Source organism: Denticeps clupeoides, chromosome 3 (assembly GCF_900700375.1).
Source record: "Denticeps clupeoides chromosome 3, fDenClu1.1, whole genome shotgun sequence".
Classification (NCBI taxonomy): domain Eukaryota; kingdom Metazoa; phylum Chordata; class Actinopteri; order Clupeiformes; family Denticipitidae; genus Denticeps; species Denticeps clupeoides.
Window position 1 is genome coordinate 32,257,412 of NC_041709.1, and position 23,566 is coordinate 32,280,977.

The 23,566-nt window shown below is 45.8% G+C and overlaps 2 protein-coding genes across 3 annotated transcripts; one reads left to right on the plus strand and one right to left on the minus strand.

Annotated features, from left to right (window-relative positions):
• The first annotated feature begins 1,974 nt into the window (after positions 1-1,974).
• sh2d3a (SH2 domain containing 3A) lies at positions 1,975-11,997 on the plus strand. Its single transcript, XM_028972112.1, has 15 exons — positions 1,975-2,143; positions 2,621-2,725; positions 3,398-3,515; positions 3,925-4,183; positions 5,896-5,929; positions 6,012-6,128; positions 6,274-6,417; positions 6,522-6,796; positions 7,337-7,419; positions 8,104-8,771; positions 9,262-9,377; positions 9,460-9,631; positions 9,715-9,826; positions 9,906-10,091; positions 11,167-11,997. The coding sequence occupies exons 2-15, from the start codon at positions 2,636-2,638 to the stop codon at positions 11,340-11,342; spliced, it is 2,550 nt and encodes an 849-aa protein (XP_028827945.1). The 5' UTR covers positions 1,975-2,143; positions 2,621-2,635; the 3' UTR covers positions 11,343-11,997.
• Positions 11,998-12,263: 266 nt separating this feature from the next.
• On the minus strand, positions 12,264-23,394 carry trip10b (thyroid hormone receptor interactor 10b). 2 transcript variants are annotated; one of them, XM_028972265.1, is made up of 15 exons: positions 23,228-23,394; positions 21,083-21,198; positions 20,922-20,975; positions 20,671-20,818; positions 20,508-20,570; positions 19,496-19,600; positions 18,770-18,898; positions 17,736-17,882; positions 17,011-17,178; positions 15,182-15,205; positions 14,510-14,619; positions 14,283-14,415; positions 13,877-13,938; positions 13,375-13,487; positions 12,264-13,293 (listed from the first exon to the last, which is right to left on the minus strand). In XM_028972265.1, the coding sequence occupies exons 1-15, from the start codon at positions 23,249-23,251 to the stop codon at positions 13,151-13,153; spliced, it is 1,539 nt and encodes a 512-aa protein (XP_028828098.1). In that variant the 5' UTR covers positions 23,252-23,394; the 3' UTR covers positions 12,264-13,150. The 2 variants fall into 2 exon arrangements, with proteins under 2 accessions (XP_028828098.1, XP_028828099.1); XM_028972266.1 differs by lacking the exon at positions 15,182-15,205 and having other exon boundaries at positions 23,228-23,392.
• Between the last annotated feature and the right edge of the window lie 172 nt (positions 23,395-23,566).

Below are 23,566 nucleotides of genomic sequence, written 5' to 3' on the forward strand. Positions count from 1 at the left end.
AGACCAAAGAGCTGTCCAAGGATGTCAGAGACAGAATTGTAGACCTGCACAAGGCTGGAATGGGATACAAAACCATTAGCAAGAAGCTGTGAGAAAAGGTGACAACTGTTGCTGCAATTGTTCGAAAATGGAAGGAGCACAAAATGACCATCAATCGACCTCGGTCTGGGGCTCCACGCAAGATCTCACCTCGTGGGGTCTCAATGATTCTGAGAAAGGTGAGAAATCATCCTAGAACTACACGGGAGGAGTTAGTTAATGACCTCAAAATAGGTGGGACCGCGGTCACCAAGAAAACCATTGGAAACACATTAAAATCCTGCAGTGCTCGCAAGGTCCCCCTGCTCAAGAAGGCACATGTGCAGGCCCGTCTGAAGCTTGCCAATGAACTCCTGAATGATTCAGAGAGTGACTGGGAGAAGGTGCTGTGGTCAGATGAGACCAAAATTTAGGTCTTTGGCATTAACTCAACTCGCCGTGTTTGGAGGAAGGAAAATGCTGCCTATGACCCTAAAACACCGTCCTTACTATCAAGCATGGAGGTGGAATCATTTTGCTTTGGGGGTGTTTTTCTGCTAAGGGCACAGGACAACTTCACCGCATCAACGGGAAAATGGATGGAGCCATGTATCATAAAATCCTGAGCGACTACCTCCTTCCATCTGCCAGGAAATTGAAAATGGGTCGTGGATGGGTGTTCCAGCACGACAATGACCCAAAACATACAGCAAAGGCAACAAAGGTGTCACTCAAAAAGAAGCACATTAAGGTCATGGAGTGGCCTAGTCAGTCTCCTGACTTTATTCCAATAGAAAACCTATGGAGGGAGCTGAAGCTCAAAGTTGCACAGAGACAGCCTCGAAACCTAGTGATTTAGAGATGATCTGCAAAGAGGAGTGGACCAAAATTCCTCCTGAAATGTGTGCAAACTTGGTCATCAAGTACAAGAAACGTTTGACCTCTGTGCTTGCAAACAAGGGTTTTGCCACTAAGTATTAAGTCTTTTTTGTTAGAGGGTTCAAATACGTATTTCACTCAATGAAATGCAAATCAGTCTCTATCTTTTATTTAAAGTTATTTTTTCAATTTTCCTTTTGATGTGCTATCTGTCACTGTTAAAATAAACCTACCATTAAAATGATACTGTTCTGAGACTTTTCATTTCTTTGTCATTGGACAAACTTACAAAATCAGCGAGGGGTCAAATAATTATTTCCTCCACTGTATAGTGACAATGTCATAATGTAATATATTGAAATACTGTCATAATGGCACGACAGGACAGGAAAAAGGACTCAATTGCTCAACTCACAAAAAACAGGGGATGTACTTTGAACAATGCACAGACAGGACGAGGTAAATGACAACAGCTCGAGGAGGACTTGACTACATTTATAAACCGAGCATCAGGTGCACACAATCAGGGCAACAGGAACACACACAGCCAACACCAACGTCCGGACTGGAATACAGAACTGGAGCACCCCCGTAAAGTCAGGTCACAACGTATGCAAACATAAGTCAGAATCACCTGTACTGCTGGTGGATGATACAACTGTACTTATTACCCTGGGTGTGTAACACACACAAACAGACACACTTGTCATCCGATGGTGGAAATAAACTGGAATGCCCAGAAAAAATTTGCATGAATGTCAGTGGAAACCGCGCAGCACGCCTGGCCCAGATCTCATTGCTGAAGTGCATCATGGGACATGGGCAGCAGTGAGCCCCTAATTCAGTGGCAACTGAAGCAGTTTCATTATCAAATGAGATTAAATGAGAATAGATTGAGATAAAAGTGACATAATAAGAACACAAGCCAACAGAGCAGTGTGTGTGTGTGCGTGTGTGTGTGTGCTCATCTCATCTTCTGTCTTCTTCTTGAGAACATTAACTCTGCCCCAACATGCAAGCTCCACCCCCTCACCTCGCAGACAAATTCTTGCGCTGTGACTGGCTGCCAGTGAGCCCCGTTTCCAGTCCCATGCCTCAGATTGGCTGCACCTTGGGGTCATCATGGTCTTCTGGTATTCAAACGTACGCAGGCGGAGAGGCACAGACAGCTAAACTGCTAAAAAGAGAGACTCTGAGAGCCTGAAGATCAGACTGAAGGAAGATTTCATTGTGGCACCTCAGACAGGTACGTGTCACATGTCAGCGCAGCCTTTTCACGTGTCTAATTATTAGTTGTGGCTTCGCCAAACTTCTACTGGCACTAAATAGAACACTAAGTTAGACCAAAGTTACATAAATCAGATTTATTAAGATAATATGTTTTAAAGTGTTATTTTCGGTCACTAAAGGTCACAGGGTTAGATAAGCTGAGACTTTTACTGATTCTACAAAGGGAAATGTCTAAAGGACAGTAAAATCTAGACAAACAGTACAAACTGCAGGAAAAAAAAGATCGGATTTTGGTGGTTCATTGTGAGGCTTGGTACATTGTGATAATATTAGAACATGATAAACTAATGCTGATTTTGTGTTGCTTGTGTAAATAGTACAATTTAGTGTGTGCTTTTGGTAGCGCAACAATGCAAGAGTTTCCGTGATTAAGTCTGAATCTTCTCTATAACTATATGGTGTATGCAAAAACCATCTGATAATGCTCTTTCAGCCAGTAAACCCAGGCATGAATAATCGCTCTATCGCATGGTGGCTGAGACAGATCGGGCTCCCGCAGTACACCAAGACCCTGGAGAGTTCGTACTATGGGCTTGAGGTGAGATGCTCCGCCTGGTCCCCCGTGGCAGTCGATGCGAAATGCAGCGTTCTTGCTCTCATGGACCGACTAGGCCTGTGCCACAAGAGTGACTGGATCTTTTTCAGTCTGTTTTCGCAAGAAATTCGCTGGGAAAGTCGAAATAATTTTATGTTGAACACAGCACGACGGCACCATACACTGAACCTGAAATAACTGCGACAAGGGAACTTTCCCATTTGTTGGTGTGTGATTATTTCTGCAAAGCAGTGCAAGCGGCGTTGCCAGATACCTGCCTGTTATTACGCAAAATTGCCACCTATTCTCAACCAGCAATTTTCCCCAATATAGCAATTTAAAAACTGCCCAATCTGGCAACACCAAGATCCTGTTTTTTCACTTTTCCTTCTTGAGAAACATTTTGCTGCCTCCCCAATCTGGCATTAAATAGATTCTAGGAATTGTGATGAGTGATCGGCTGAGGATTCTGACGTTCTTGAACATATCCAACGTTTTTAAATACCGCCTCCAAAATATCTCTGAATGAGCCCCACACCCTTTCGGTTCATTCACTTAGTTTAACTACAGAGATGGGACTGCCTTCAGTCTACAAGTTACACATTTATAATATATTTGTAAGAATGTTATTACCCTCATCGTTGCATATAATGCATACAACGTGTTGTGGTGCAGGGATTGTTTAACATCACTGATGGTGATCTGAAAGAGGTGGGCGTGGACGATGCGGACCACAGAGCAACCCTCTTAAACCAGATACAAAAACACAGACAGAAACTGCTGCCTAAGACAGGTATGGACACACAAGAGTTCGTACCACACACTCTAGTTAATGTGACATTTCAATGGACAATAATTGGAATATAGTGTGCATTGTGAAAGCTGTAAATCACGCCATAATTATTACAGAGGTAAAGGAGCTCATCTAATTGGTGGTAGATGCCTAGAAGAGCGCAAAGTCAAAGGTTTAAACCCCACTTACTACCATTGTGTCCCTGAGCAAGACACTTAGCCCTGAGTGTCTCCAGGGGGACTGTCCCTGTCACTACTGATTGTAAGTTGCTCTGGATAAATGGGTGTCTGATAAACGCCGTAAATATAATTCGGAACGTATATCAGTGTTCTGTAATATTATCACAAACTGGGAGCATTTACACACTAGTACCTTGTCCAGCATGAAAATGTCCCCCTGTCTGCCCCAGATCCGCCTGTTGTAACTCGGGGCCGGGTGAGCAGGAAGTACTCCCTGGGCTCCTCGCTGGACCTGATAAAGCCGAGGACGAGTCTGTACCGCCAGAACATCGTCCCCCGTCTGCAGCGCCAGGACTACAACACCCTGTCCTCGTCCTGCTCTCAGCTCCGCCCACCCGACGAGGTGGTCATAACTCCCTGCGATGACCTGCAGACCCTTCCCGAGGACCAGCCTCCGCCCCCAGTGTACAAGCGAAGAAACAAGGCCAGGTGTGTGATATGTGTGCAAAATTCCCATGCTGCACCACTGCAGGGTCTCCGGGAGGCCAGGGACAGGTAGCCAGTGACTTCCTACCGCAGCAGCTGTAAATGGGCGTGTGGTCAGGGCTCCCTCTGCTGGACGCACCAGCACACAGCCGGGGTGGGGCAGTGAGCTGCCAGGCCCACTTCTACAGGACTGCGCCCCCCAGGGTCCCGGATGTAGTCAGACATTCCAAATGCGTCACGGGTCTACAGCTGGAAAAGATCCTGAGCTCTTGAGCAATCCCAACCCCGAACAAATACAAAATAATGCAAATTAAAGACGTCCAATCAGAACCTCATAAAATGGAGCTGTTTACTCAATATTAATTTTACACAGTTTTAATCAGCCACATCGCATTATAAAATGCATTTATTTGAATACATTATTTTACGTTTTGATCATTTGGAAACCAAATTCTCAGTATTTGTTCATATGAATTTCATTAGGTATACTGCTACAACTCTGGCTCTTATGGACAACTATTAAAAACTATTCTCATTATTATAGCAAATGACAAATTACAATAATTATAATTATATACTTTTTTTAAAATCACATAGGAGTCACATTAATAATAACAATAACAACAATAACAATAATGATAATAATAAAAATATATTGTTGTTGTTTGTTGTGGCTGGACCCCCTGCTCTTTGTACAGCTGGGATCTTGTGTAATATACCGGGCGGAGGGGTTGCTGGTTTCGGGGACCGGTGGCGGGGGGGTCGTTGGTTTTTGGGGTCCGGTGGTGGGGAGGGGGGGGGGGGATGTCGCTAGTTTCGGGGTCCGGTGGCGGGGGGGTCGTTGGTTTTTGGGGTCCGGTGGTGGGGAGGGGGGGGGGTGTCGCTAGTTTCGGGGTCCGGTGGCGGGGGGGTCGCGGAGGTGTGACGGAGGTGTCGGCAGCGCACGGCGGAATCCGCGGAATGCAGGTCGCGGCGATCTGCCGCTCGGAGGCGTGGAGGTTAAAAAAAATCCAGGAAACGAGGGGACGTGTGAGGACTCGTCGGAAAACCGCGAGTCGAGACGCAGGGAGACGCGGAAAGTTGCTCTTTTTCTAACTCTGCCTTCTGGACCTCGGACGCGGGGGGACGCGACACCGAACTTTGAAGGCGTCGTCGGCGCGCAGGTAAGCGACGTTTCCCTCCTGGGGTCCCCCGGGGTCCTCGATGTCGCGCTGAACAGGTCCCGCTGTCACTCTGTCGCATGTGTGTCGCGGGTACTTCCCTAAAACGACCCTGTCCACCGAGTAGACCCCGTGCCTCCCGGGTTCTATTTATTATACACTACAGTAATGTGTCGCCGGGTGTATAATGTCCCCGAACCGAGTTGACCCAGTGTCACTCCCACGTCGCGCTGCCGCGGCAGGGAGGTTCGAACCCGCGTCCCTCGTCGGAGCGCCTGTCCGTTTCCGAGTCGGTCCGAACCATAACCGTGACCTTTGCCCTGTCATAGTTTGGTAACACACTCGCCTATTAACCAGAAGACACTTGCTCCCTGAGCAAGACATTTAACCCTGAATGTCCCCAGGGGGGGACTGTCCCTGTAACTATTGATTGTGAGTTGCTCTGGATAAGGGCGTCTGATAAATACTGTAAATGTAAATGTAAATGACCACGCCCTCCTGCCAAAACTTCAGAACATCATGCCAACGTGTTTCTTCTTTGCTTTGCTCTTGCAGTCGGAGGAGAAGTGTTGCTGCTTTCATAAGCCAGGTGAGTTCTGGACCTCTCAGTCCCCCACCGGGGAGGAAGCAGGACAGGAGGGACAATCAGGTAACTGTCCTCACGCCTGTAGGTGTTCGGTGGGCGTAAAGACATGGACGCCCTGAAAAAGGAGCTGGAAGAGGAGCTCAAGCTGAGCACGGAAGATGTGCGAAGCCACGCCTGGTACCACGGAGCGCTGAGCAGAGAGGTACACGCACTTCCTGCCGCTTACTCACAGCTTGAAATAGACGCCTGGAGGACCAGGAGCTGGTCCTGAGTCATCTGAGACAGGCAGGAGGAAAGAGGTTCTCCTTATTCATCACGTGGTTCCACCGCTCTCCTTCTCTGGCCAGAGCGCCGAGGTTCTGCTGGAGAAGGACGGGGACTTCCTGGTCCGGGACTCAAAGACCAGCACAGGAGACTACGTGATGAGCTGCAGATGGAAGGACGAGCCGATGCATTTCAAGATCATCCGGATAATGCTTCGTCCCAAGAAGGTGCACTGGCATCGTCCAGCTTTTTCCGCGTGTGCTCCATGGTTCGTTTTGCCCGTGAACGTTTTCAAACCAGCCGGTCCGTCGTTGTGTGCGTGTCTATGTAGGGTTCCTCGGGGTTAATGGAACGCTTCCAGTTTGAAGACGACCAGTTCGACAACATACCAGCTTTGGTGCGCTTTCACGTCGGGGGCAAGAAGCCCATCTCACACTCGGCGGGCGTCATCATCCATCATCCGGTCACTCGCACCGTGCCCTTGCGCGTCATCGATGAGCGCCAAGCGGCGAGGACATCCAGCGCCACCTCTAGGGACAGGAGCAAGCGGTGCAGCCTTAACACCAACCAAATGGACACCCTGCAGGTGCACAACACCTTGCTCAGGTAAACACACCCACCATTCCCTAACTCACCCCTCTGGTCTCACTGCTGTCTACATGTTTTTTTGTTAAATGTTATTCCTGCTCTGCCTGTGTCCGCCGTTGTCGCACACGTGCACTTTATGTCGGTGTGTAACGTTGTTTAAATGTTACATTTACATTTAAGGCATTTGGCTAGACGCCCTTATCCAGAGCGACTTACAACGTGCTTCCATGTTACCATCGATGAAGTGATCAATTCTGGTTCACTAGGACCCCCAACTATGAACACAATCTTTTTATTCACTCTGTTGTAGTTTCTATACATAAGACGGTTACAAATTAATCTAAATATTCTCTAAAGAGGAAGGTCTTGAGCTGCCGTTTGCCATTACATGTATTACCAGGTTCCGGAGAAAGGTTATTTTGTTTCACTATGTACTGTCTAACACGTATACAGCTGAAATGACAACTGAAATGCTATAGATGAAATGACACTGAAATGTGTTTGTGTGTGTGTGTTGGTTTAGGATAACAATATCAGCCCTATATATTTGTGTTGCAGAAGTGGGAGTCAGCCGGCTAACTTGGAGAACGTAGGAAGACCGTCATTACAGTCAGCCCAGTCCGACAGCAACCTGCGTCCTGGTAAACCACAGTTTTTTTGTGGGGACCGTGTGTAATTTATATGTAACATGTAATAGATATCTAACTACCTCTATGTAACAAACTAAACATAACACTTCCCCTCAGGGACCAAAAAGCCTTATGGGGACCACAGTGTTTGTGAGGACATTAGGCCCACCTTAACATATACATTTATACTAATATAAAGTATACTATATTAGTATACTAATACTAATATATATTTTACAGGACATTACAGTCCTGGTAAAGTGTGGAAACACACATGCACACACTTGTGTAATATTTGTGAGGACTGTAAAATGCAATGAATATCTGACAAACGTAATCATTACCCTTCCCCTCAGGGGCCACAAAAACCTTTTGGGGACCACAGTGTTTGTGAGGACATTAGGGCCACACTGACATATACATTTATACTAATATATACATTACAGTCCTGGTAAAGTGTGGAAACACACATGCACACACTTGTATAATTTTTGTGAGGACTGTAAAATGCAATGAATATCTGACAAACGTAATCATTACCCGCCCCCTCGGGGACCACAAAAACCTTTTGGGGACCACAGTGTTTATTAGGGCATTAGGGTCACACTAATACATAGATTTAGGCCAGAAATTTTGGCCCATCCTCAGATTGAAAAATATCCGCTCACTTTACTATTTGTGCCTTTTGATTTATAGCTACTCCTCACAGCAGCCAATCAGAAACCACCAGCCCTTCCCCCATCTCCCCTGTCTTCCGCACCGGCAGTGACCCTGTTCTGAGCCCATGTGGCAACCGTCATCAACAGACAAGCCAAACAGGGTCCCAGACCTCCGTAGGCTCCGCCCTCTCCCAAGGAGGCTCCACTCTCCGAGGCTCTGATGGACAGCTCCATTCGCGGGCACCACCCAAACCCTTACGCATCTCCATCTTGTTACCTGGGATACCGCCGTCACCATCCAACTCTCAGTCGGACCCGTCAAACATCTATGATGAGCTGAGGCCACAGATTCCACCCTCCCTGCAGCCCCGGGGCCACGCGGCCCGCCTGCGTGCCGAGGAGAAGTGGCAGAGCCGCGCCCGTGTCACCGATACCAGCTTCGGCTTCCTAGAAGAACCTGACCCGCTGCTGCCGCCTCCTCGACAGGAGGTGGCGGAGGAGGTGACGGAGGAGGAGGAAGGGGAGGCGTTCGAGCGTCCGCAGCTGGAGACGACCTCCTGCTTCCACCTGGACCAGTTCAACTCGCTGCTGCTGCCGGAGAACAACCGGCCGCTGGAGCAGAGCGTACTGGTGAAGGTGAAGGAGCTGTTCTCTCAAACCAGCGCCAAGACCACCGCCCTGCACATGCTCAGCGTGGACTGCCAGGTACGGCCACGGCTTCGAAGACCTGGCAACACATCACATGGCCACTTCTCATTTACATTTACAGCATTTACCAGACGCCCTAATCCAGAGCGACTTACAATCAGTATTTACAGGGACAAGTCCCCCCCCTGGAGCAACTTAGTGTTAAGTGTCTTGCTCAGGGACACAATGGTAGTAAGTGGGACTTGAACCCGGGTCTTCTGGTTCATAGTCGAGTGTTTTACCCCTTGGCTACTACTACCCATTCCGTTAAAGGAACATTTTAACCAAGGGGTGTGTGTTCAAAACCACCGGACACATGTAAACACACGTTCCTCCTGCCTCTGGTCACACTTGCACAAACACACACGCACACGGGTACTCTGTTCCGTACTAACGCGAGGCGCGCTAACAAGCCGAAGTCCGGCTTATCCCGGTGAGTCATTAACTTCAGTGGCGTGTTGCCTTCAAACATTTCACAACCTCCTCCCCGCCCTTCCCTATCGGACAGGTGGCCCGCATCACCGGGGTAACGGCGGAGCAGAGGAGGCTCATGGGAGTGGGCTCGGGCCTGGAGCTGATCACGCTGCCGCACGGGAGCCAGCTGAGGCAGGATCTCCTGGAGAGGTGCGCTGGTTGCGTTGCTGGTCGTCCCGCCAGTGCCGCTGCTCGGAGTAAAACCCCCGACTGTACCCCTCCCTCTGACCAGGCATCACGTGATAGCGCTGGCCATTGCCGTGGACGTCCTGGGCTGCACGGGGACGATGGTTCAGAGGGCGGCCGTCCTGCACAAGGTCATTCAGCTGGCCGAGGAGCTGAGGAGCGCAGCACACGACCTCTACGCGTTCTCTGCTGTGATGAAAGCCCTGGAGATGCCCCAGGTACGACAGGAGGCTTGGACTAAACATCACTTCAGGTAACAGAAAGAAGGTAACATTTGAAGTGTGTGTTCGTGTGCATTTAGGTGGTGCGGCTGGAGCAGACATGGAGAGCTCTGAGGAGGAACCACACAGAAAGTGCTGTGCTTTTTGAGAAGACACACAAGCCCTTCATGAAGTCTCTGAACGAGGGGGATGGTGAGTTTATCGCAGGGTAAAGTACTACAGCTGGTGTGTGTGAAATGTATGGAAACGTGTGTGAGTGTGTGTTTTGTAGACTCAGTGGCCCCGGGGCCGCTCTCCGTGCCCCACATCGTGCCCCTGCTGAAGCTGATGGAGGGGGAGGACAACGACGAGCACACGGAGAGAGGGTGTGAGCTCCTCTACAACACTCTGCAGTCAGCGCGCCACTCCGCCCTCAATGCTCAGAAGTACCAGCAGCACGCCCACAACCTGCTGTCAGGTAACACACACACACACACACACACACACACACACACACACACACACACACACATCATAAATATGTAACTTTGCCCTTGCAAACGAAACAAGACTAAAAATTCGCTCTTCACGGGGTCTCCGAGTCCCAATCGACTCAGTTCTCCCTTGTTGTCCCTGGCTGGTGGGACAACTTGCCCTGCTCCATTCGACTAGCCGAGACTACCACCACCTCTAAGAAACATTTGAAAAGTATTTCAAACGAGTCCAACACTAACACACCCACATACACTCACAAAAAAAAAAATCGTCTAGCACTTAACAATTCCCCGGCATGTTCTATTCCTGACAAGTTGGGCCTTATCAGGGCTCTTAGTTTGTAAACTCTATATCTATAGAAACCAAATGAGAATTTCTGGTGTCTTCCTCCTGTAAGTGGCTGTGGATAAAAGCGTCTGCCAAGTAAAGTAAAGTAAAGTAAAGTAAAATGCAACCTTACACCTACATGTCAAAGTGTTGTGTCCTCTGCATTTAACCCATCACCTTGGTGAGCAGTGGGCAGCCATGACAGGCACCCGGGGAGTAGTGTGTGGGGATGGCCCCTTGATCAAGGGGACCTCAGTGGAACCTTGGCAGTTGGAACCCGCAACCCTGGTCTCACATAACCGTAACCTCAGCTGTGACCTTTAGGATTTTTTTTGGCTTGTCCAGCCCACTGTTCATTCCTGAATTTCCTTGGAATTAGCTGCTGAAAGTTTAAGGGTCAAGGTCATGGGCAGTTTTCAACCTTGTGGGGTGGCATATGACTGCTCAATGTCCATTCCAGGTCATAACCACATCTTAATTTTTAAATGTTATCTCATGGGTTCTTCCACTTACAAAACACACTGAACACAGACTGAAGCCATTGCACAACACTGCCCCACAAACGGCGACAAACACCAGCAATACAGCGATGACTCGGCTCTTCGGTGCAGGAGTCAGGATGACTTCATCCGCACAACCGCCAAATACATTCACACATTTCGGGCAGGAAGGGAGCGGAATTTGGTGACCAGAGAAAGGCTGCAATTGACCCGTTTTCCCTCCACGTGCAGGAGGCTGGGAGCCAATCCCTGAGCTGCTGGAAGCGTTCAGGACGGAGTTCGCGCTTCGGCTTCTCTGGGGCCACGCCGGGGCCAAAGTGGGGCGCGAGGAGCGCTACACAAAGTTCGACAAGATCCTCACCGTGCTCTCCAGCAGACTGGAATCGGTCAAGGACTCTGAAGTCTGACCTCCAAACTCCTGTTCTCGATGGCAGTCCTTGTGTGGTCTCAGAATCAGAATTAGGAGCTAAACCCCAGCGCTGGCCTCGGATCAACAACAACGTGTTTGGTACATTCACAAAACGTGTAGCCTTAAAGCCTTCCGGAAAAACGCAGTTCTTGCTCTAGCAACCAGTGAGGCCACAGAAGGGGGTTTAAGGGAGGTCTAGAACCTCCAGCACGGCTTGACTCCCGTCAGGAGCTATAAGGAATGCCGACGCAGCCACGCCCAGGTATGAACCGCAGAGCCTTCAGCCAATGTTGACTTATTAGGTGTGCAATTTTTTTTTTTTTTGGAATGATGCATCTTTGTTTACTTGCACCTATGTGCATAAATGTCCACGGTCATAGTGTTTACCAGTCAGTGTTTTATCACATTTATGGGGGCGGGGTCTGATGGTTTCTTTTAATTTTACTCAAGCAAGGATGACCTAAAAATAATAATTATCATAATTTCTGGTGCAATGTTCTTTTACAGTATGATTCTGTCTTTTATTTGAGAATTAATTATTGTGACAAATACTCTTGGAATTTACAAAAAAAAATAAAAAATCACTGGAATGTAAAGATTTTAACTGTTAAAGATTTTAATTGTTAAATAAAGCTTTCTGATGATACCATAAATTAATATATCAATTTTTGTACAAGAAAAAAAAATTACATTGTTAATGAGTGAAGAGGGGAAAAAAGGCTTATGGGGCTGGACTATGAATGTCCTGAAATAACACAAATGTGTACATTTTGTATAAAGATCCTCATAACCTTTGCAGATTATTCAGATGTTTTAAATTCAGTGCAAATAAGGAACAGTACAGATAATTTTACATAATAATTAATAATGCATTAATCTTCATAAAGTGTCTGAAGAAGTTGATATAACCACATGTAAATATGTATATATGACTTTATTTACAGAGGATGACAAAATGTCAGTGTTAAAACCAGATCAAAAGTTAGAATGTCAACATGTTAAACATATTTAAAAATGAATAATAATCAAAAGTATTTGATGATACCAATTGCTGTTGGTTTGGAGGTTGGATGTGATGGAGAAACATTGTAAAGACCACCATATGATTTTGATGCACATTTTATCATTCCCAATCACATTTTTAAAAAATGTTTCTGCTGATTAATTTAAATTGACAAAATACCTTCTGCAGAAAAGCCAGATAAGAGAAGCCATGTTTGAGAAGAAAATGATGAATGTAACAGCAGAAAAAAAAAATTACATTAAGAGGGCCTTTAACACCACTTTTAAATGTGATGCGAACAAGTGTTGGCACAGGGGATGCGTTCTCAGTCCCCACATCAATTGAGAAATAAATACACGCAAGTACAAAAACCGCTGTAAGCCTTAAATTAGTAAGATCCAAAATAATTGCGATCATGAGAAATCATAATATAATAAATGTGTTATGCTTGTGGTGAGAATGGTTAGCATTTGTGTGTACAATAACTCGAGAATACAGCACACAGCATTTGGAAAACCTCTGATGCCGGTGGAGGCTGCACCTCCCCACAGTAAAAATGCATCTTGATTGCTTGCTTGAAAGTGGGAGAGAAGGAAGAAAAAAAAAAAATGTCACCACGCTTTAGGAAATAATGTCCATTTCTGTTATGAAATATGTTGCTGCAGGGAGTGTTTGGGTGCTTGGGGAAAGAGAGGGCTGTTCAAGCTGTCCATTCCAACACTGATTATGGACCACAAAGCGAGGGTCGCAGCAGTGTGGTGGTTCTCCGGCTGATGTGGCATGGGTGACAGCGATGCACCTCTTCAGGAGATTTTAACGTAGGAGGCGGGAACATAGCCTTCGTCTCCAGTGCGGCGGCGTACGCGCACCCAGCCGTCACCCTGGTCCTTCTCCATCAGTGTCAGCAGCTCGCCTTCCTGCATGCAGACTGTGCCCTCACCGGACCCTGAACCAAACAAAACAAAAGATGATATTTAATTATGATCCTGCACAATTTGCTAAATAAAGCCGACTTCCGCCAACTTACCGTCAAAGCTATAGAGTGCTGTGCACTGACCAAGAGGGTCATCAAAGTCCTCATAAAAGTCATCGTCCTCATAAAAGTTGTCCTGATTATGTGATGTGTTAACAGGTACAGTTCTATATACACACACACACACACACACACACACACACACACACACGAAAAGTATGAAAAGCATGAATTTCACTCCGGATCGTCCTGGGAAAGTTGGTGATGCTGGAGGCTTGACAAGCTTTTAAAGTGAAGATGAAGCAGGTGACCTGAGCCTCCAATCTGAACCATTTTCTATTCTCAGTTCAAAACAACATTTTGGTCATCGTTCCTTTGTTCTCAAAGCTTCTCAGTTTCCTTCGGGATTAATAAAGTTTTCTGATTTTGATCTATGAACCCAAAGATATCCTCTTTATCGCTTATCTAATCAGCTCTAAACAGGGCCTGAACGCATCACACTCTTCCACTTTTCCCCTCTAGATACGTTCTGAAAGCGTTAATGCAATGCTCTCACCTGCTCTGGTTGTTGTTGATGGCAGAAGTGTTTGTTTCACCTCCTGCTTCACTTAGCCATGCCTGATAAGAAAAGTTCAGCAGGTGAGTCCATATGTGCCCATGGGCTGTTTATCATGTAGAACAGGGGAGGAAAAAAAACTAGAGACTGATCTCAATATTTGAAAATTTCATTGCACAAACCAGTCTTGATGAGCTAAAGTGATGACTTCTTCAAAAGCACAGAAGACTTGAAATCATTAAAGCAAAAATGTGGAGAGAAAATTCTTAAACCGGTACAGTACAGTACAACACAGGCCTGATTTCAATGGAAAGTTATGGACACCCGTACCCCTAAGGAAGAAGCCAGTAAAAAAATTGTACATCTGCTATGTTTTCTGATGAAAACTCCTCATATTTATACACACCTCATATTTGGCCAGCTTCCCCTTCAGTGTGTGGATTGTCTGACAGGTCTGCGTCATCTGGGGCTCCAGACTGTTGGGGTCCCCCAGCTGACTGTTGGACACGTACACCTCCTTCATCTTCTCCAGGGCCACACTGAACGAGACACCGCGGAGTTCAGCACACACACACACACCAAAAAAAAAAAAAAAAAAGTCAAAAGAACTGCGGCCGTGGCTACAACGCTCACCTTTGATCTTTCTCTTTCTGTAGCTCTTTGTTAATTTCATCGATGCTCTGCTGCAGTCGCTTCCTCCTCTGCTCCGGAGGGAGGTGGGAGAAGTCCTCAAGAGAAGGAGGCTTCGGAAGGTAGCACACAGACCAAATACATATTTCCCACACGTGCAATGCTTCACCATTAACTGTTAGTATGCATTGTGTAGCTAAAACCTCCACCAGCAGGTAAGGCTGCACGATTGCGAAAAACATTATTCAGACTGTTACTATACAAATGAATCGATATAATAAGCAAAATTACTTTCACATTCAGAATTCTTATAGTTTTATGGAAACAATCACCTTTAAAATTTTTGCCAGAACAGTATAAAATTAACCATAAAAAAATACATACACATATATAGATAAAGAGTTATATCTGCATTGAATAAATTGCATTAATATATACTAATATATTAATGCAGCCCTAGCAGGGCCAAATCAGAGGTGAACAACCCCCATGCCCAACAGTAAAAGCCACGAGTCACTTGCACATTAGTGAATGGACTAGTAACCAGATGAAATGTATTGCAGTTAATGCGGTTTATACATGCGCTTCAAAGCAAGAACACTCAGATTCGTTCAAGCTCAGTATGAGTTAAACCTCTTAAAGCCCTGAAAAGAAAGATAACGGGAGGTACCGTACCACTGCCTTCTCAGGGCTAGAGATCTGGGAAGAGGGAGAAAATGGTGTATATGTACAATAAATGTATGGGAATTGGGGGATGCACTGATTTTCATATACCAGTGTTCAGTTAATAATATGATTTGTTTCAAAGCTTAAACCAATCATTTAGAATTGGCCTTATTAAAACATCTAATTCTAAATGACTAAATTACACACACATGCACACACAAAGCACACACTGCTTTCTCTGCATCTCCATCAGCTCAGCATCATACCGGTGACTCTCAAGCTTCTTCAACACTCTTCCGCTCAGATATCGACCCCTCCCCATGCTTTTAAGATGCTTTGGACACAACGGTGTAAATCAATGGTTTACATGACTTTACGGTGGCTGGGTGAGTGACAGGAAGTGAACGTCTCCTGCCATCAGGTAGGACTTGAGACCCCTCACATGTCCACACGTCCAGCTCACCAGGGGGCTACTGATGGTGTGGACGGTCTTCACGGACTTGAGCGGCCGACGCAGCGACAAGAGACAGTATGATAGAGGGGCGTGGCCAAATTTGGACAGCGTCTGTCCATTAGGAGGACCGTAGCCGGAGTCGGGGGGTTTGCGGGTGTTGGGTAAGAGCTAAAAGGAGGAGGAGGAGGAACAGACGACAACATCAAAGAGAAAATACATAGACAGAAAGAGAGAAGTTAGCATTCAGACAGAAGAGAACAGCCGAGAAACCCGCACGCAGGAGCTCGAAAAAAGGGGAGAAGAACAGATGGGCCTCCCGTTTCCTACCCATCCAGTGACATGCTCGTGCATGTGTGGAATGTGGTGTGCCGAGATATGCATACTTCACACACTGCTCCAAACATCCAGCATGTACGTTGCCCTTCATGCTCATGAGTAAATCTGAATAAGACCAACATTTATATTAATTTTGAAGTTAATAGTGTGAAACCTGGTAAAACTGCCACGGGTCCATCCATGATTACTATCCTTCCGTGTTAAACGTCGGGGTGATGATGCCGATTCTGTTCTGTGGTGCTGTGGGCTGAGCCCAGACCTACGCGTGTTCTTCTCGTGGTTTTACTCCTGCCGGCACACGTCTGTTTAAAATTCTGTGTGTTTTGTAATGTTCCGAAATGCTCAAGCAAAATATCATGTGCTGAGAACCATATTGGCAATATGGGCCATATTTCATATTACATTGCTTGATCTCATTTAAGAAAACATTGGATGATGGTATACATAGCAATATTTTATATTTTATTCAATCATAGTTTTTACATTTCAAATACTCACGAGTGCCTTTTGTGCACCAACTGCAGTTGGTTTTGTTTAATAACTCCAAAACTATTCATATTTTATCTTATTGTTTTTCATATACTCATCAAGACTTTTCATTTGATATGTACGTGTCACACAGAATGTTTTTATTGTGTGATCCAATTCATAGATCGCAGTTTCACACACCGCCGCGATCAGAGAGGAGGTGAAAGGTGCTAAATGCCCACGAGGGAGCGCAGAAACAGGAAGGGTGAGTTGAGGAGAAAGAATGTTCTGACAGGAAGAGCGTCAAGGCCCCCCCCCCCCGATAATCATTAATTGTAGACTCCACTTCTTAAAGGGACAGCGTGGTTAAAAAAAAAAAAAAAAAAAAACGTAAATGGCAGCCCTGTGCATGCTTGGTTTAGGGAGCTTAAATAGCATTGTCCGGATTATTCTATGCATCATTTCACTTCAAAACATTACAATAAAAGCACCATTAGTCGCTATCATGGCGTGCAGCGTGTCGGTCCTTGTCCCACCTGCGGTGGCAGGGAGGTTGTGTTGTGGTTTTTTTGGGATGTACCTTTTGCCTTTTCTTGTTGAAGAAGCCCTTTTTCCCAATGCGGAGTTTGGTCTGGTTGACCGCGGTGTCGGAGCCGGCAGGTTTGATGCCCTGGCTGTAATCTTCAAACTCAACGTCCGCAGGCGGAACCAGGCCCGTCTTGTGCAGCTCTATGAACAGCTGAGAGTCCTGCGAAAGACAGGGTTCTTACACACATTTACAAAAAGAATTCCCATGACTTTTAAATTATGCCAAGGCAAGTATTCCTGACCATTTGAAAAGAATTTCACAAGAAGCCAGATTTACCGAAATACTGTTAAACTAAATTTACGACAAGCCTGAAAAGCTTAAGTTAAACAGTGTTTCTTCCTCCAAGGTCGCGCAGCCCGAGGCCGAGTAAAATGGACCCATCATGATCCGGCATAGATCAGCTGTAATTTACACGACTTTTTAAAAGCTGACGGAGGTGCAGGAATATGGCAGCAACGCACGCAGCACCATGTGTCGTTTTAAACGTTGTAGTTGTAACCGCAGAGAAACGTTACGGGAACTATGTACCTCATATGTGTGTGTTTGTGTGCATCAGATTTCAATGACTTTTCCATAATTTTATGTTTATTTCGCATTCCAAATTCCATTACTTTTCCAGGTTATTCATGACCATAAGAACCTTGAAAAGACATACATCAAAGAAGTATGTGTGTGTGTGTGTGTGTGTGTGTGTGTGTGTGTGTGTGTGGTTGTACCTGCTTTTCACTGGTTTTGGAACTGGCTGTGTTGATGCCATCCAGGCATTTGGCAATGATGGGCATGACCACCTTCTCAGTTTCAGCAAACAGCCGATAGCCTTCAGCCAACTTGACCACCCGCCTTTCGTCCATGTCCTGCAGCTTCTATGCTTTCACAAACACACATGCACAGAACAATTAGGATGTGCTCATATTCAGGTGGATAGAATATGGAAAAAAAAAAAAGAAGCTACGGATAGCACAAAAACTAATTGATAAATCAGTTTGCATTTGTGCAGCAGCAAAGTAGTAAAAATGAAGTCAACAGGTAACTTCATAAGTACAGTACATATGTATATAATATACATACATACAGTTTCACCAGACAGCAGTGAGAAACTCTGTTTTTTTCTTCGTTATAAATGTATCCTGGTCAATCAAATATTGAAGATCACAGAATTGCTGGTATTGTGAAATCAGCAGTGTTCTTGTAGGGAATATATATTGATTTGGATTCGGCGTGACTCCCATCCCCAGTGAGGTTGTGTGGGTTGTAGTGGTGAGGATTTGAAGAAGTTGGTCTCTGACACTCCGACACACTGACGTTCCAGTTCTGGAACACAACGCTCTCTAATTGCCTGCAGATGCGTAACATACGGACACATTTCCCCTCTCTGAGGCCTGCTAACAAGTTCTATTATATTCCTTTTTGATTTATTTGGCACAGGTAATTAATCAAAATAATTATTCTTACTGACTAAAGCCCCCTCCCCCAATCTTATATATTTATGATGCCGTTGTATAGAATGCCCTTGTATATATCTTGTACTGAAACTTGTCACTTGCTTGCAAATTCCGTTGTCCAGGCAACTGAACAATGACGATAATAAGTCTACATATGAAAACCTTTTTTTCTACAGCGGTAAATATGTGATTCCAGACATCTCTGTTCATCTTCCAGTTTTAAATGAATCTAAAAAATGTTTTAAGAAACTATGAGACTCTGTGTGTGTGTGTGTGTGTGTGTTGAGGTGGGGGAATCGTGTACTCACATTAAATATGCTGGGAATCTCAATATAGTACAGGCCCTTCTGTTCCGTGTTGTACTTCTGAAGATTGGCAGCGTAATCGTTCTTGCACTCATCTGCTATGTGCGTCTTCAAGTGTGACAGTTGTTTGGCCTGGATCACACACACAAAACACAAATCAGAACGGAGAGGTGGAAGTATTTATGCCAGACATCTTTGTGTAAATGTGTCTGTCCACCTCTGTTTTGCATGTTTATGTGTAATAGTGCGTCTCTTCTGACACCCTTTACCCCTGATGGGTGGTCAGCTGGCGGCATTTACCAGACGCCCTTATCCAGAGCGACTTACAATCAGTAGTTACAGGGACAGTCCCCCCCTGGAGACACTTAGGGTTAAGTGTCTTGCTCAGGGACACGATGGTAGTAAGTGGGGTTTGAATTTGGTTTGGTTTATAGGCGAGTGTGTTACCCACTAGGCTACCACCACCACCCAGAAGAAGAAATCGGAGCGTCTGCAGCAGCTCCTGAGAGTGTCCACATAATGTCTTTCAGGTAGGTGACTGCCCATGCTTATCTGCTCTGTGTGTGTGTGTGCGAAGGAGGATGTTCGTGTAGTGTGTGGTTCTGACAGCAGGTGGGGGTGTTTTTCAAGATTGATTTCTCGTCAGGGCCTGAAGTAAACGAGTTGTGTTTTTTTTTTTTTTTTTTTAGTTGCTTACAATAAGCGCCCTCACTGCATGTGTGTATGTACCTTGTCTACATCTGCTTTGGTTGATGCGCTCTCCTGCTCTATTCTCTCTGCTTGCTGTATTGCTTTCTCTGCTTCCCGCCACTCCTTCTCAAATTTCTTCTTGCTCTGCACACAACAAAACCAGAGAGTTTACAGACGAAACCACACAGCCATCGCTCACACCAACCCATGCGTTGGAAAATGTTATTACAGGAAATAATGCTGCATTGTTATCTGCATATGAAAACGGAGAGCTGTTGCCTCAACGGTCCCCTGGCATACATTTTTTTTGCTTTTATATCGGTCTTGTCGGTCCCCTAATTCTGTATCTGAAGCCTTGGTGCAGAATTACAGCCACTTTGATCCAGTCCCCGGATGCGAAGTTTCGGTGTCTGCTAATGAGGTGGAGAGGACGAAGAGGAAAGCGGCCTATAGATGTGAAGTGATTGTCACTTGTGATACACAGCAGCACAGCACACGGCGCACACAGTGAAATTTGTCCTCTGCATTTAACCCATCACCCTGAGTGAGCAGTGGGCAGCCATGACAGGCGCCTGGGGAGCAGTGTGTGGGGACGGTGCTTTACTCAGTGGCACCCCAGTGGCAACTTGGTGGGTCGGGATTCGAACCGGCAACCTTCTGATTACGGGGCCACTTCCTTAACCGCTTGGCCACCACTGCCCCTGGTCAATAGAAATTGATAAGGGAACAAATTACAGATCTGACCGTCTGACCGCATTTCTAGCCACTGCAGGCTCGGGGAACTAGTATTAATGTTAAATCATCTCACAAAGTGACATTTTCATGTCAGGGGACCTTTAATATTCCAGACTATGTTATGTTATGGGAAGACATACTCAGTAATTTTTGTATTTTACAGACAGAATGAAAGTAATTATGTCCATTTGTTTTATGTCCTCGTCTATAAATACAGATTTTTATAGCTTGCCATAATTTCTCTTTATAGACTGAATACAGCTACACCCTATTTTTCTGTAAAAACTCCAGGTTTCTGTTCACCAACGTCGCTCACATTTTCCATACACTTGAAGCTGAGTTCCAGGTTCTGCTGGGCTTTCTTGTACTCCGCAAGGTGCTACACAACGACAGAAAAACAAAAAATAAAGATCCACCACCACCACCACCACCTGGCAACGTGACCATTTAGCCATTGACCCCGCACCCCTCTCCCTTACACCCTTGCGCTCTATTTTCAGCTCGTGGAGGTGTCTGGTGAGTTCTGCGCAGACCATGGTGGTCAGTTTCTCGGCCACCACCTCCCGCTGGCCCGCATAGTCGTTCAGCTCGGTCAGGATGTCCTGGAATGCCTGGTGATTGGAGAACCTGAAGGTGGAAGGACCAATCAGAAGCAAATGTGCATTAAAAAAAAAAAAAAAAAAAAAAAAAAAAAAAACTTATAATGTTTTTTTTTTTTTTGTCTGCTCACTTAGAATCCAGTTCCTCCTTGCCTCCTCGCCGGGTGTACTTCTTAGACAGGTTCCTGTTAGGACAGCAACCGAAAGGGACAAACATGTTTTTTTTGTTTTCAGATGTTGGATGGAATGGACGTGAAAAAAAAAAAAAAAAAAAAAATCTCTCTAGCTTTACCGCAGCTGCTTGGCGTAGTTCAGCTCGATGTCCACTCTCTCCTTCACAAACTTCACGTATCGCTCAGTCAGGTCCAGGCCCGACTGTGTGTGCTTCTCAATGTTTTCATACTGGTCCTAAATAAATACAAACATGGATGTATATATGTACACATGCATGGTATCTATAGCTCCTGGGGGGTGGAATGAACCACCAGAGTCTCTAAAGATCTTCAAACGCAAGCTAAACACCTTATATTTTACAAAATAATACATATACAAAAGTGCCATGTTAAATCTAAATTGAGTTCTGAACTTTTTAATTAATGCTATTTGGTAATTAATGTCTCTGAAGCTTATATAAAGTCTGCCTATATGTAAAACATGCTTTAGAATCGTATGTGACTTGTTAAAGACGATTTTTCAATCGGATTGAGCATATGAGTAGAGGATTCTGTAAAATTTATTATGTGCCCATAAAATGCTTCATCTGGTGAAAGCTACTAAAACCAGCGAGGTTTACCATCATGACATTCTTATAAGCCTCAGTGGCCTGATGTCACATCTGATTGGTTCGGTTTTTTAAAACATCGTGGACCAATGAAATCCAGTTTTCTGCTGTTGCCGTAAAAAACAGAATGAAAATTTGATAATTGATAAGAGTTTTTGACCTGTACCCTTAACCGGGGCTTAAAGGAGAACTGAGTTGGTAAACACACACACACACACACACACACACACACACACACACAAAACCAGCAGGACAGGAAAACCTTCTCTATTGTGTGGACGTGAAATGGCTTGTAACTAAAGCAACAAAGCGACGTTCGGTGAAGGACGGAGAACTGGTGAAACGATAGTGACGATTTCTCTGAAATGAATTGAATTAAAAGGGGAAATTCCTATTTAAATAGCACAGACCGTTCACCACCTATTTATCTTAATATGTAAACAAATACATGTGGTTTATATCGAGATACAATACTGATGTCATCATGAAGGTGGTCCAAAAAAAAAAAAAAAAAAAAAAAAAAAACCATCCTGATTATACAAAGGATGCATGAGTTACATCCCATGCAGAAAATATAATAATTTTCTCCTTGTTCTGATCACATATCTTTTTTTTTTTTTAAATAAGAGCTTCGGACCCAACCAGACCTCTTCAGATCCTCCCCCAGACCTACACTTCTACTTCATCACTGATCATGGGCAACGCTGCACTCTGGGGAACAGCAGCGCATGCTTGTGATTGGCTGGCAAAGGCAAAACAAAGGGGCGGTGCTCCTTAATGATCACGGTGATCCACAACTCGCTCACAAAAACAAGCATTTCCCCCCAATTATCCACACACACACACACACACTGCCATCTCAGTTAGATCATCTTACTTGGCTGCTTTTTGAGGGCGACTCCCAGTGATCCTGGTAGACACACACACTCAAAATTCCTCCCAAATAAGCACACACAAAAATCAAGATACATTGACTTTCTCACTCATTTTCTTTTCACACACACACACACACACACACACACACACACACACACACACAGTCACACCTCTCTTTTATTGGCCCAGTGAGGTCACACGTTCTGCCCACAGCGCACACACACGTTTCCAGGAAATCCCAGTGTCCTTCCTTAAGCAGGACACTGTTGCTTCTTTCCACAGAGAACACGAAGGCCTAGTTTATGTTTAAAGCAGGCCTGCGTTTCTCGGTTAAGGCAAAAGAAAAGTGCATGTATGTGTGTGTGTGTGTGTGTGTGTGTGTGATGACATCCTTTCTCTGTAAATCGCTACAGTGACCCAGAAATCTGGCTATAAGTGGAAACTGGTTCTCTCGCCGCTTGCAGTGGGCGCGTTGTAATGCGGGGTCCGGCACAGGTGCGACCACGTGACGCCGGAGCCCCGCCCATTTCCAAAGGTGAGCGCGTTCCCATGGCAGCCCCCCCCCCCCCTTAACCCCCGAGTGTCGGGGTTTTACTAAAAACTGGAATTGAAACGTAAAGCCGCCGGTTTCCGGCTACCTTTTATCGAAACGAGTCGCCGTTCAACGCAAACACGCCAGTGGTCCAGAAGCAGAAGAACCTGTTCGCCTCCTCCACCAGGCGACCGCCGAGACGCAGAAAAGTGACTTTATAAGCAGGGAGGGCGCCGCGCAGAACTCACCCACAAGTCCCTGCCCCACGTCATGGCTCCGAGGCGTTTATTGTCCCTGTTCGTCGTCGCGGCGGGACAGGTGCGACATCGCAGGCTCGACGCGTCGCGACCGAGCTGAGAGTCCGGCAAGTTGTGGCGGAGTCGACGGTGGCGCCCCGCCCACTTAAGGCGGCCGCGGTGGGTTGCCAGGTCGGGACTCAAATCCCCGACACGCAGTACCAGGTGACGCGTCCACACGTCAACTAATGACAAAACTGTTGCCAGGAAAGACTAAAGGTGAGACTGACATTTAATGGGCGTGTCTTGTGTAGGGGACCGGAAGCATGAAATGCTTTGTAAAAAAAAACG

Coding starts and splice junctions, on each gene's coding strand:
- sh2d3a (XM_028972112.1), top strand. CDS start 2,636: ATGAATAATCGCTCTATCGCATGGTGGCTGAGACAGATCGGGCTCCCG. Junction 3,516..3,924: donor GAAACTGCTGCCTAAGACAG/GTATGGACACAC, acceptor TGTCTGCCCCAG/ATCCGCCTGTTGTAACTCGG. Junction 4,184..5,895: donor AAGCGAAGAAACAAGGCCAG/GTGTGTGATATG, acceptor TTGCTCTTGCAG/TCGGAGGAGAAGTGTTGCTG.
- trip10b (XM_028972265.1), bottom strand. CDS start 23,251: ATGACGTGGGGCAGGGACTTGTGG. Junction 14,620..15,181: donor CTAGCCCTGAGAAGGCAGTG/GTACGGTACCTC, acceptor TACCTTCCGAAG/CCTCCTTCTCTTGAGGACTT. Junction 13,488..13,876: donor ATCAACAACAACCAGAGCAG/GTGAGAGCATTG, acceptor GTGTGTATATAG/AACTGTACCTGTTAACACAT.